At 32.4% G+C, this 12,654-nt stretch overlaps 1 protein-coding gene across 1 annotated transcript; it reads left to right on the forward strand.

Annotated features, from left to right (window-relative positions):
• The first annotated feature begins 5,607 nt into the window (after positions 1-5,607).
• Positions 5,608-9,552, forward strand: LOC115881492 (achaete-scute complex protein T3-like). The gene is made up of 3 exons (XM_030898992.1): positions 5,608-6,175; positions 6,814-6,922; positions 9,046-9,552. The coding sequence occupies exons 1-3, from the start codon at positions 5,916-5,918 to the stop codon at positions 9,127-9,129; spliced, it is 453 nt and encodes a 150-aa protein (XP_030754852.1). The 5' UTR covers positions 5,608-5,915; the 3' UTR covers positions 9,130-9,552.
• The last annotated feature ends 3,102 nt before the right edge of the window (positions 9,553-12,654 follow it).

Raw genomic sequence — 12,654 nt, forward strand, 5'->3', positions numbered from 1 at the left:
CGTACAAATTTTTTGTCACCTCGAAGGGTCCCGGGCCGCCTTTGAAGTCAAAATAACAATAGAATTACTTCGAGTGGGCCAACTGATATATTTATATTCTTTAAAATGTGGTTCAGTATTTAACGTTTTATGCAAAACTGGCTAGGTATTTTTACACAAACGAAGAAGGAAATTAAAGATAAAGAGTAACTATATCCGTATTGTAGCACATTTTTAGACAACTTCTTTATTGTTTAATGTTTTGATGGTCAAACATCAACAAAATATTCCTAATGTTTGGACTAAATTTTCTCTAAAATAAAGACATAATTTAAAATACCGTTACAATACGGAAATTGATTAAAGTTTTGTGATTACGGTAATATATAATTTGTATGGTTTTGTAACAAATTGCTCGCTATTTTATGGCAAATGCTGAAGCTCTCATACCTTAATCAAGCCTTAATTAAAGCACGTGTGTTTGGAATTTTTGGTGTGGTTTAACACGACAGGATCGGGCTTAGCCTTAGGGCAGATTTATGAAATATAATATATATTTCCTTCGCCCACACACCCACTTTACCCGACTCCTTTGAGGGACCCGAAAGTACAGCGTAATAGACTCTTAAGCATTGGTGTAACTACAGGGGAGCCCAGGGGTGCCGGGCCCCCCCAGGTACTGCAGGGCACCCCCAGAGAAATCCTGAATTATGACTCTTACCTACGTATTAATTTTTATTTGCTTGCGATGCAGTAAAAATGACGTTTTTTAGTTTTGTTTAGTTAATATTATTTTGTTGAGTTCAAAAAATGTGTTGATTTTTATTTTTTTAGAAAATTTGTAGGTATTTAAGTAATCTACGGGAACACGGTTTGATAACCAAGTCTATGAAATTTATTGATGAAGAAATTCATGTAAACGTTTTATTCAAAAAATATGTTTTTGAATGCTCTTAGGTAAGTTCTTTGGATTGACAAGGGGTTTTTAACAGACAGATGTGCAATATCAATATTATTAAAAATATTGTGCATTCCTATAGTATTATCCTTCCATATAGCTACGACAAATTATAACGTGTACGGTATCTTTACTACCACAAATACGACCTGACCCACTTTAGCCTTATTTTTAAAATGGAAAAAGCAACGAGAATTATTTAACGTTTCGAGAGGTGGGGTGTTATGTCATCAGTGTCGGCGACGAGACATAAGTCTGGGAACGAAAAAGTGCAAAAATTTCTTAACTCTTTATTTTCTCGTTTAATTCTCGCAAATGTTGGAATTCAGTGAGTATTGAATTACGACGATAGTCTTTATTATTAACCAATTTGATCTTAAAATGAGTTTTTCAAAATTTTAAACTAGCCGTTTTTAATCGGCAGTTCGCAATCAACCGCCATGGAATATTGAGACGCCCAGTATTTAAATATAATGTAATATTTAGATATGTGTAGATACAAAAAAGGGACAGCTGTAAAGAGTGAAATACCACCCTGTAAAACACTTCCTAAAAAAAGAAACAGATTAATCATGCCATCGAAATCATTAAATATCGACAATCGACAATTGCCAAGTCCTGTCGGCCAGGTGGTCAGTCGTGGTCCTGTTTCAGCTGCCCACATATCATTTTTTGTCCGACCATATTCATATAACAATGATTTCATAGATTTTATTGTACAGGTATCGATGGACATAGAAATCTACAATATTATTATATCGAATGACTAAGCGAGCTAAAAATATTATACATTTTACTAGGGAATATACATATAGAATGTTCAGCCGTCGTTCAACGTTACGTCATAATATATTGAACTTTCTCAATCACTTGACAACCAGATGAAAGAGCGAATTGTTGCATATTATTGCATATACATTTGATTTGGGATTATCTTCCTCCGAGGGTACACACCATTCCACGGTTGGAATTTGGCCCTCCGTGCCGCCATTCACAGTCGAGGAGCTTGCCTCCGGCTGAGGAACCCGTGAGGTGGAGGCTGGAGGATCTGTCTCCATTTTCTCCACCTCTTTCACTTGGTCTCTCCTTAGACCTGATACCGGTGTTGTCCCGTATCTATAATAGAGGATATGTCCCTCGTTCTCTATTGCCTCCTTGGATTTGAGGTCAATTCCTATTGTGAGGACCTGACCATGACCCTCCTCCCTCGAGTTGATGACTCGCCAACTCGATGTCCTTACATTGAAGTTCTGACCCTGGACAAGGCTCAGCAGGTAGGTGGTGTCTTTCCCCTTGCTCCTCGGCAGAAAGACCGTGCTGGCCGCCCCTTTAGAGATGTTTTCTTCCTTCACTGCAATCAGTTCCGGCCCCTGCCAATTTTTAAGGCCCTCTTAGGCCTATAAAAAATAAGCATAATAAACCTTGGACCACTAAAGGTTTACGCATATCTTCTAAAAACATGCGTTCGTTATCTCTCTTAAAAAAATTCTCAGACAGTCTCTTCTTCCACAATTACGTAAAACTATACAGAAAAATTTATCATAAGACTATAAGAGCCGCTAAGGACCTTTATTATAATAGGAGAATAGTCAATTCTGGTAATGTTGCTAAGGAAACATGGTCTATTGTGAATGAGTTAAGAAACAAAGCTTCTTCGTCTAGCAATATCTCTACCTCGCCTGAGAACCTTAACGATTACTTTGTAAATGTAGCGAAAAACTTAACTAATACCATATGTCCTCCTCATGATCCACTTTCTTATCTCTCTAATGATAATGTAAACTTACACAGTTTCTTTTTTTCGCCCGTAGTTCTTGAAGAGCTTCGCAGTACAATTAATACCATCAAATCCTCTTCTGGGACCGACGGGCTAACTTTAAAAATGTTTTCGAATCTGCCAGAAAGCACTCTGAATCACCTAACAACTTAAATAAACATGTCGTTCCAAAATGGTATTTTTCCAAAATGTCTTAAGACGGCAATAATCATTCCTCTGCATAAAGGCGGAGACAAAGATGAAGCTTCTAACTATCGCCCAATTGCACTCCTTCCAACGCTATCTAAGATCATAGAAAGGTTGGTTAAAAGAAGGCTGGTATCTTTTGGAAGGCTTTTCTGTTTAAGTACAAAATACTTACTGAATATCAATTTGGATTTCGAAGCAACAAGTCCACAAATGACGCTATGTTTTCCCTGCTTAATAATGTTTACTCCAGCCTAAACAACCATCATTCTACAGCAACAATTTTCTGTGATTTTTCTAAGGCGTTCGATTGTGTAAATCATAAGATCTTAATTAATAAACTGCAGCACTGTGGGTTCAGGGGATCATCTCTCGAATCGTTTAAGTCGTATCTGAGCGACAGAAGTCAACTTGTGAGGGTGGATACCACGTTGTCTTCTAGCAAGCCAATAGAATGTGGAGTACCACAAGGCCCAGTACTAGGCCCTATTTTGTTTCTTCTTTTTATTAACGACATTGCTAACATAAACATCAGTGGCAAAATATGTCTTTTTGCGGATGACACTAGCTTCACTTGGAACAACAAGGACATCACGGCACTTCATAGGATTATATCAAATGACTTAATCACCATTAAATCTTGGTGCGATTCGAACCTCCTGACTCTCAACATTTCTAAAACTAAAGCTTTGTCGTATAAAAACTCGTTGCAGCCTTTTGTACTTAACAACACCACCATTGACGTCGTCAAATCTGTAAAGTTCTTGGGGCTTGTTGTGGACAATTCTCTGAAATGGGACATACATATCGAAGCTTTGTCAAAAAATTGAGCTCTGCCTGTTTTGCATTAAGGTACTGTTTCTAAGGAGCTTAACTTGTCAGTGGCTAGAACTGTTTATTATGCACTTTTTGAGTCGCACCTCAGGTATGCCCTTCCATTCTGGGGTACGTGTTGTGCGACTCAATTTGACCGCATTTTCAGGCTCCAGAAGAGAGCTGTTCTATATTCACTGGGACTAAACAGCAGAACTTTTTTAAAAAATTAAAAATATTGACTCTTCCTTCCTTATTTATATTTGAATCCATTTTCCTAATAGGTAAACATGTATCAGCTTCTCAAGGAAGGTCATCTCACACTTATCCACTCAGGAACGCGGAGCAAGATCTTTTCTACCTAAGGCAAACTGCAGGTTGACTCTGTCACGTTCAAGAATATGTTAGGGATCGGTAAGTTAAACGTAGGTTTAGACACCTGTACTATTTATGAATCCTTAGATATTTCTCGCTGTTTTCAATGTAATGGTTACAATCATACTTCTAAAAATTGCAAAAGTTCTCAGTGTTGTCCACTGTGCTCTGAGGAGCACACAGTTAAATATTCGCCATTGAAACGTATGCAGGATGCATATAATTTATATCAGTGTAATTTTGATATTTTCAGCTGCAGTTTGGTTTCGGTTGTTAGTTCAGTTTAGTGGTTTTTCTTGGTTTATATTGTTGTTGTTTTTTTTCATTGATATGTATTTTTTCTCATTGATGTTATTTTTTATTTAATTTAATTATTTTGTATTGAATTTTTTTTGTGTGTAACCCACTCTGTAATTGGCGTAAGCTGTAGAGTGTTGTAGAATAAATAAATAAATAAATAAAATAAATAAAACTACAGCTCAAAAAAAAATGTTAGTATATTTTTCTAAAAAACTGAAGTTAAAATGTTAAATAGAAAACGTATTATAATGGTTTATTGCAATACCGAGTCACCCTGTATACTGAGTCAAGTTTAATTAAATTATATTGGATTTCTAATCAACTTTTTTTTCTTCAGTACCACAGTCCAGTAGTTTAACTTCCTTTTTTTCTACATTCTATTGCTTCTTCTTCCTTCAATAAATATGTTTTAAAATATGAATCGGAAATTAGATTGCTATCAATTTGCTAATTAAATGTTACTGAAAACAGGTTCTAGATAATTACATACATACCGAGAGAGATACTTTGCCGTTGCAAGTACTGTCATATTCTTTTTATTTCTCACTAGCAGGAACTTCATTAATTTCATAAACATGAAATAAATATGATCAAAGCAAAACCTTTGAAGGCGGGTAAAAGGACAAATAACTCAAAATCTTTAAGTTGTTTAATTTAAATTTTAATGCTTAAAAAAACAAGGGGGCCGACATGTTTCGGGAATTTAAACTATTCCCATCATCAGGCCCAAAGCTAAAACAATTACAGAGGTCAAATTTAAAATACAATCACAAAAAGTTAAAAAGTCAAAAATTTTTTTACAAAGTCAAAAAGTTATATCTATCACAAAAATTGTTCAATCACAGATAACAATATGGAATGCTAAATTTGAAAAATTAAAAACAACTAGACTAAAATCATAAGGTGAGGGGAGCCGTATAATCAGCTTTAATTAGATAAATTGAAAGAAAAAACAAACAAGGCAATAATCAAATCATACCTCAATGTACAATTCAAAGAAATTTACTTAAGCATTAGTTAAATTTATTTTGAGTGATATATTTTTTTATTTATTTTTTTTTGTATTAGTAATGTAAGTTGAGAATTAATTATTTCAATCTGTACTTTGTATTCCTCCTTCAAAACCATTTTAGAACCATAAATACAAAATGACACACCCTTCACAAGCCTGGTAGAACACCTTTGGTCAGTTCAGAACCCATTATTATCTAATAAACTATTCATATTTCGTCGAAGACGTAACTTATACAGCTGAAAATGATCGGCTGAAAAATAAAACACAAGCCTTGCAACAGGCCCAAGGCCCGATGGTATATGTCCAGGTGTAAAATGCGGGCTAACCAAAATAAAATTAATAGATAATAGGCTTAAAAAACGGCGATATACATCTTTTGGTTTTAGTCTGACTTTAGTTTTAACAAGGGCTGGTTGGAGTGTTTAGTTCTTGTTCAGAATTAAAGGGCTGAAAGTTAGGAGGGTAATAGTGAAAGTGTTTGTGTCATGTGAAAGATATAATATAACGAAATTATGTACGGGTACACTTCATATGATCAAGAACCTGATTACTACTGGACTACAGAAGAACGAAAATATGATTTCTACATCAAATCAACTGAAATGAAGAAAAAACAACGACAAGACAGACATTTTAGCTACAAGCACGTGCCCCATAGTGAACGACCGCCTCAAGTTGTCGAAAAAAGAAATGCCAGGGAACGAAGAAGAGTTCAAGCAGTGAACAGCGCTTTTGTCAAATTGAGAAACGCCATACCTATACAAAATTCCAGGTAAAAAATTGAGGTTTTTTCGAAAAATCTTTCTCATATTTTGTTAACATTTTTTTTTTATTTTATTTACTGTGTTTATATTTTTACCTATATTTAGAAACCACATATTGCTACATTTTTATGAAACTAAAAATGCTGCATACTGATTTGTCCTACCCTTCTTAGTTTCGGAAATACAGGGATATTTGAAATTGTTGCATTTTTCCGACTCCCCTTGTATCTTGGTTATCTTATAACTTATCGAAAAGGTGAAACTTTTTGAGTTTTTCTCATATCTCTGAGTTTTTCACGTAGAATCCAGTGGCGTAGGAACTGTCATTTTTGAAATATGACTCAAACTTAAAATTCGCCCTGGATTTCGGTAACTAAGGGGGCTAGGACCAATCTGTGTGTAGCATTTATAGTTTCATAAAAAAACTAGCACGGTGATGTAAAATCCGCATCTTTGTATCTCTACTAATAAACGGAAAACCCCATAAAACACACGAAAATGGGATTATCCTGTCCTGTACTGTCATACTGTCATACGTTAAGAGATATATGTAGTCTCTTTTTGGAGAGACTACATATATGTATATATCTCCTAACATTATTTAAATTTTGTAGGGATCCATTGTAACATTTTTTATTTTTTTTAGGGGCAAAAGAATAAGCAAGGTTAAAACCCTGTTGCACGCCATTGAGTATATTCGACTATTGAATGGACTGTTGCGAGATTACGGAAATTACGCCTGCTCTTATGAAACGGTACTACCTTAATCAGACTTTTTTCTATTAATAATACCAAACTTATTTCCTTCTTATAACATTTAAAAACTATTTTTATAACCAATAGTTTTATATTAATTTTTGTATTAGATATAGTTACGAAAATTGGAACTATTAGAATATTTTTACAGTAATTTTATGTAAACCAAACTTATTTTTCTATGGTACAAGGTGTCTCTAGATAAGTGCCAGATCTCTAAAAGTGACAAGATGACCTCTATAACTTCTTTATTTTTTCCAATAAAAAAACGAGATTTGGTATGTTAATGTATGATATAAATCAGGATTGATTGACGTATTCCATTATTTTCGGTCGCTTCCTGTTTCACCGGAAATGACTACGACCTTTGATTTTTAAATGGTACTCTCGTTATTTTTACTTTATTTGATAGAAAAAGATATTCTGAATAGAATGACAACTTTTGACATTTTTAATTAAAAAAAATTGCATTTTAAATTTGTATGATCCAGTTGGTTGGGAAATAACAATCAATGACATTTCCCATATAAATTTACATATAAAATGACAGTGATCTTCATTTCATAGCCATCACTGACGCCGTTTTTTCGATAATGCGGTATTTTTCTTAGAAGATCTAATATATTTATTTCTCTAATATGAATAATATTTAAGGGTCAACTTTCGTTTAGCTGAAATCAGTTCTTAGAAAAAAAAATTGTCTTTGAAAAGCTACTGTGAACCACGGAAAACACAAATTTTCCTGCGGAAATGCGTAATTTCCAAATTTCGGACTTTAGAATAACTGAAATCTGCTATAAAAAAATACATTTTGCGTTTGATTTTTAATATTTTTTCTGAACACATAAACACAAAAATTTTCCTGCGGAAAGTATTTTAATGGCCCGTTTTATAAAATTGTGGTACTGCTTTCAAGAAAAAAGTTTTTTTTGCATTTATACATATTTATTCTAATAAATTGAACAGTTTCTGGCGAAAAATAAAATATATGCATCTTCCTCATTGAGGAAAATAAAAATTTTCCTGCGGAAATAAACTGTATGCATTTTTTGAGGAAATTTAATAGACTTTAGAATAGCTGAAATCTTAGAAGCGTTTAAAAACTCAGTAAAATAAAAAATTTCCTGCGGAAATGCTTGATTTTCATTTTCCATTTTTGTAAGCATAAATACATAAAAAAATATCTTTTTATCACTTTTGAACCAAAAAAAATCATTTAAAGGTGTCTAAAATGCTAACCAATCTAATAATAAATCTAATAATATTTTTACAAAATCACAGTTAATTATTAAAATATAAAAACCACAGCTTAACACCCTCCACAAAGAAAAGCTAACCAAAGCAACCAAAATCCTAACCAATCTAATAATAAATCTAATAATATTTTTACAAAATCACAGTTAATTATTAAAATATAAAAACTACAGCTTAACACCCTCCACAAAGAAAAGCTAGCCAAAGCAACCCAAATGCTAACCAATCTAATATTTTTGCAAAATCACAGTTAATTATTAAAATATAAAAGAAAACTGCATGATCCAACGATTTCTTGTTTTGAATCAACCCTATTTATGTAAAGCTTTAATAAAAAACAAGAATAAGTGCAACATTCCGAGGTACTTATAGTTTACAAGAACCTATATTATCTATTCTGAAAGAATTGTTATTCCTCCGAAAGATGTTTTACCCCACCCAGCACCCCTATTCGCTCCCGGGTTCCGTAAACTTCTAAACTGAAAAATGTATGAGAAACAAAGTGCACAAAATGACATTGACACATTTCCGCACGAATTTTTTTGTATTTCTTTGCTCGTAAAGGCTCGTATAAAACAAATATAAGTTCATTTTTCATGTAACTGATTTCGACTATTCTAAAGTCAAACCATTTTTTTATGTAAAATAAAAATAAAAAATCTCCGCAGACACTTTTTTGTGTTTTTATGTTTAGAAATATGTCTAAAACACACCCCGAAGACTAGTTTTGATGTAACAGATTTCGGCTATACTAAAGTCCGAAAAATGAAAATGACGCATTTCCGCAGGAAAATTTTTGTATGTTTGTACTCTTAACGCCTTCTGAAAGTTGAGCCATATTTAATAATGATATTTTCTCATTTTTTAGGAAAAATACGAAGGATACGAGTGTGACATTGGTGACAGTTGTTGGGACCCGGAACAGGACATCGTAGATGAAATTTTAAGTTAACACGCAAGCAAACATAAACCGTTTACTTCCGTATGTAACCATTCGTACTACAAAGAACGACATTGTAACTTAATTATGACCTAAGTCAATAATTTATTTTTAGCACATAGAGATTGTCTTGTTTCTAAATAAATAACTTAAAAATGTGAAGAACGAACCATTTACATACACTATGCAATAACCAAAATTTGATTTTAAAAAAAAAATTAAGCAATTTTTTATAAAATCTTTTTAGAAATAGTTTTAAAACAAATCAGTAAAGCATCTAATCACTTTACGTAAGACAATCACAAGTATTTTTATAAATATCTTAACAGAGTTTTTTTGTAATATTTAATTACGTTTTTTTTTATAGGGACAATAAAATCTGTTACGCCACTGTTTAAACTAGTCAAATTAAAAATCTACCTCTAGTCAGAAGTACATCAAATGTAATTTAAGTAAATATGTATACTTTTTTGTAATTTTATAACAAAAATGAATAAATATTTTGAAAGAAAAGTTTTATATTTCTTTTTTTATTCCTAATTCCTAATATCTCGATGTTTAACAGAGTTCCCTGTTTAGAATCATCATCACTATTTAGTATTCTAATACCAACGTATTTTTGAATTAAGTATGATGGTACCCACATAATTCTCGATTTTTCAACTAGGTATCTAAATAAATTTGTCTTAAAGTACCACTTTTGGTGTTCTGAAACATGAAACAATAAAAAATACAGAAAAAAAACTTTTAAAAACCAGCAGAAAGCAAGGTCAAGCCCTAGGTGCCATTTATTTGGCTCGTAGTCATGTTTAGATTTTAATGGCACTTACTGATAGGTTGTAATTTATTTTTATATTGAGTAAAAATGTTTTTTAAATGACGTACATACAGGTTGTCCCACTTAAGATGGATACAAGCCAATATCTTGGTTGTTTGTTGAGCGTACATTTTGCCCAGACGTACATTTTGCCCAGGGTAAGAAATGCGATACCTCATAGACGTACGTTTTAATGGGGTTTGATATTTTTCGAGTCAAGAGTAAACTACCCTTAGAACAGTATTTATTTCAAATCTGATAAATTGTATTGAAGCCTCTTTACCCAAGATACTTAAGTTTTAATTTTGATAAATATTGGTACAGGGTGTGTCATTAAAATAAGACATTTTTATTTTTATTATTATTTTTTTAAGTAATTACGACGCCACTGGATAAACAACTGGTTTATTATCGTTAACCAATTATAACCAATTATCAATTAATAATCGATTTAAGTTTTCAGATAGCTTCCATAATAATTAAGATACGATACAAAAAAACTTTCTTTAGAGCATATTTTTCAAAGTTAATAGTGATTGTTTTAAATATCTAACTATTGGGATTTTTTAAAATATTCCTCAATAAAACGAATAAAAATCATATTTCAGATTCCATTGAAAACTGGGGTTTTAAATTATTTTGTAACACATTTTATTCATTTGTATTAGCAAACTTAAAAAACAATTTTTTAAAGTAAACAAAATAAATTGAAAGTATTTAGTTTTTTTGTATCGTATCTTAATTATTATGGAAGCTATCTGAAAACTTAACTCGATTAATAATTGATAATTGGTTATAACTGGTTATTGATAATAAATCAATTGTTTACCCAGTGGCGTCGTAAGTACTTAAAAAAATAATAATAAAAATAAAAATGTCTTATTTTAATGACACACCCTGTATCAATATTTATAAAAATAGAACTTAAGTATCTTAGGTAAGGAGGATTCAATATAATTTCTCAGATTTGAAATAAATACTGTCCTAAGGGTAGCTAACTCTTGACTCGAAAAATATCAAACCCCATTAAAACGTACGTCTATGAGGTATCGCATTTCTTACCCTGGGCAAAATGTACGTCTTATAGCCATACAGCCTCCTGCCAAAAATGAAAAAGATCGCTCAACAAACATCCAAGATATTGGCTTGTATCCATCTTAAGTGGGACACCCTGTATTCAAGAAACAAATTCAAGAAAAAACAATTTATTTTGTGTGTCTGGAAAGTTCTATCCTTTTTCAATCTTTCTATAATTAGTGTTAATTTTTTACAAGTTTTATGTCAATATTTGGTAAATGACGTCTAGAGATTGGCCTCGCCAAAATTATCATCGATTGTTATTCCCCAGCCGTCTTTAACGTCGTTTTTTTTTCGATACGGTATTATTTTATTCGTATACGAATTAAATAACTACAAGAAATATAAAAAAGATAAAAAGATTAATAGTACGTATAAAAACATCTTTACAGGTACAAGACAATGAAGCAGATAAGATATTTTATTCTTTACCGAGAATTAAATTCGAAGAATTCCTAGTCCCTACTTCTTTGCCAAATTCAATAGTCTCCGCCCCTTTTTACGTTTTAATTTCTGCCACCAGTTGGCAGCATCGACTTATACAGGCACATTGACTAACTATTAATATATAAACAAGGGTAATAGCCTTGTTTATATATTCGTAGTAATAGGAACTCATGTTTTAATACAGGAGAAATATACAATATGATCGAAAAAAAAACAGCGTCAAATGCGGCTGGGGAATGAAATCAAGATCGCTGTAATTTTATATGTAAAATTATTTGGGAAATATCATCGATATTCATTTCCAAGCCAACTGTACGCCGTTTTTTCGATCATACGGTGACCAAAAAAAACGGCGTTATGTTATATCCAGTTGCAAACAAAAAAAACGAGATTTGGTTTTGGTATCTTACTATATTACATAAATTAGGATTGATTTGACGTATTGAATGGAGCGTCCGGATTGCACAACGACCTTAGCGTGTGGCCGCGGGCAGCCCAGTAGGCAAGCGAGACAGCGACGCGCCGATTTAACAAAATAAATAATTTTAAACCTGCCGTCATTTCGTTAATAATGATCGTAGCGTGTTGATTTTTGCATAGAAATACTCATGAGACTTTAGCGCTTCTGACAAGCCTAAATAACTGGATTATTTTTTTATATTTTCGATTTGTTTACATTGCCAAAGCAAAGACTGGCAGAGCCAAACTGACAGATATGAATACTATCATTTAATTAGTTATGCATTTAGTTACAACATATTCAAAATTTAGGTCTATCGGTTTATGCTAGCAGTAATAACGAGTATAAATAAAAAAAAATGGTCAGTACAACGCTCGCCGTTTTTAGCACACGTTCAGCTTTGGTTTTAGTTTTTGCGCTATTTTTACAGAAAATAAATTCTGAACTTTGATCAAATGACAAGAACATTATCATTGCCGATATCCCCTGGTTACAATGTAGTTCTTTTTTCAAAATATTGCATTGTTTTAGCTTAAAAAAAAACTTGAATTATGCGGCTTTTTTGCGAGAGCTACCGGCGCTGCGTTAATAAAGAGATGGCTATGTTACATACATTAAGTTATAATATGCTCGGGCAATGTAAACAAATCGAAAATATAAAAAATAATCCAGTTATTAAGGCTTGTCAGAAGCGCTAAAGACTCATGAGTATTTCTATGCAAAAATCAACACACTA

Source organism: Sitophilus oryzae, unplaced genomic scaffold, assembly GCF_002938485.1.
Source record: "Sitophilus oryzae breed Bouriz unplaced genomic scaffold, Soryzae_2.0 scaffold_1111_pilon_pilon, whole genome shotgun sequence".
Taxonomy (NCBI): Eukaryota; Metazoa; Arthropoda; class Insecta; order Coleoptera; family Curculionidae; genus Sitophilus; species Sitophilus oryzae.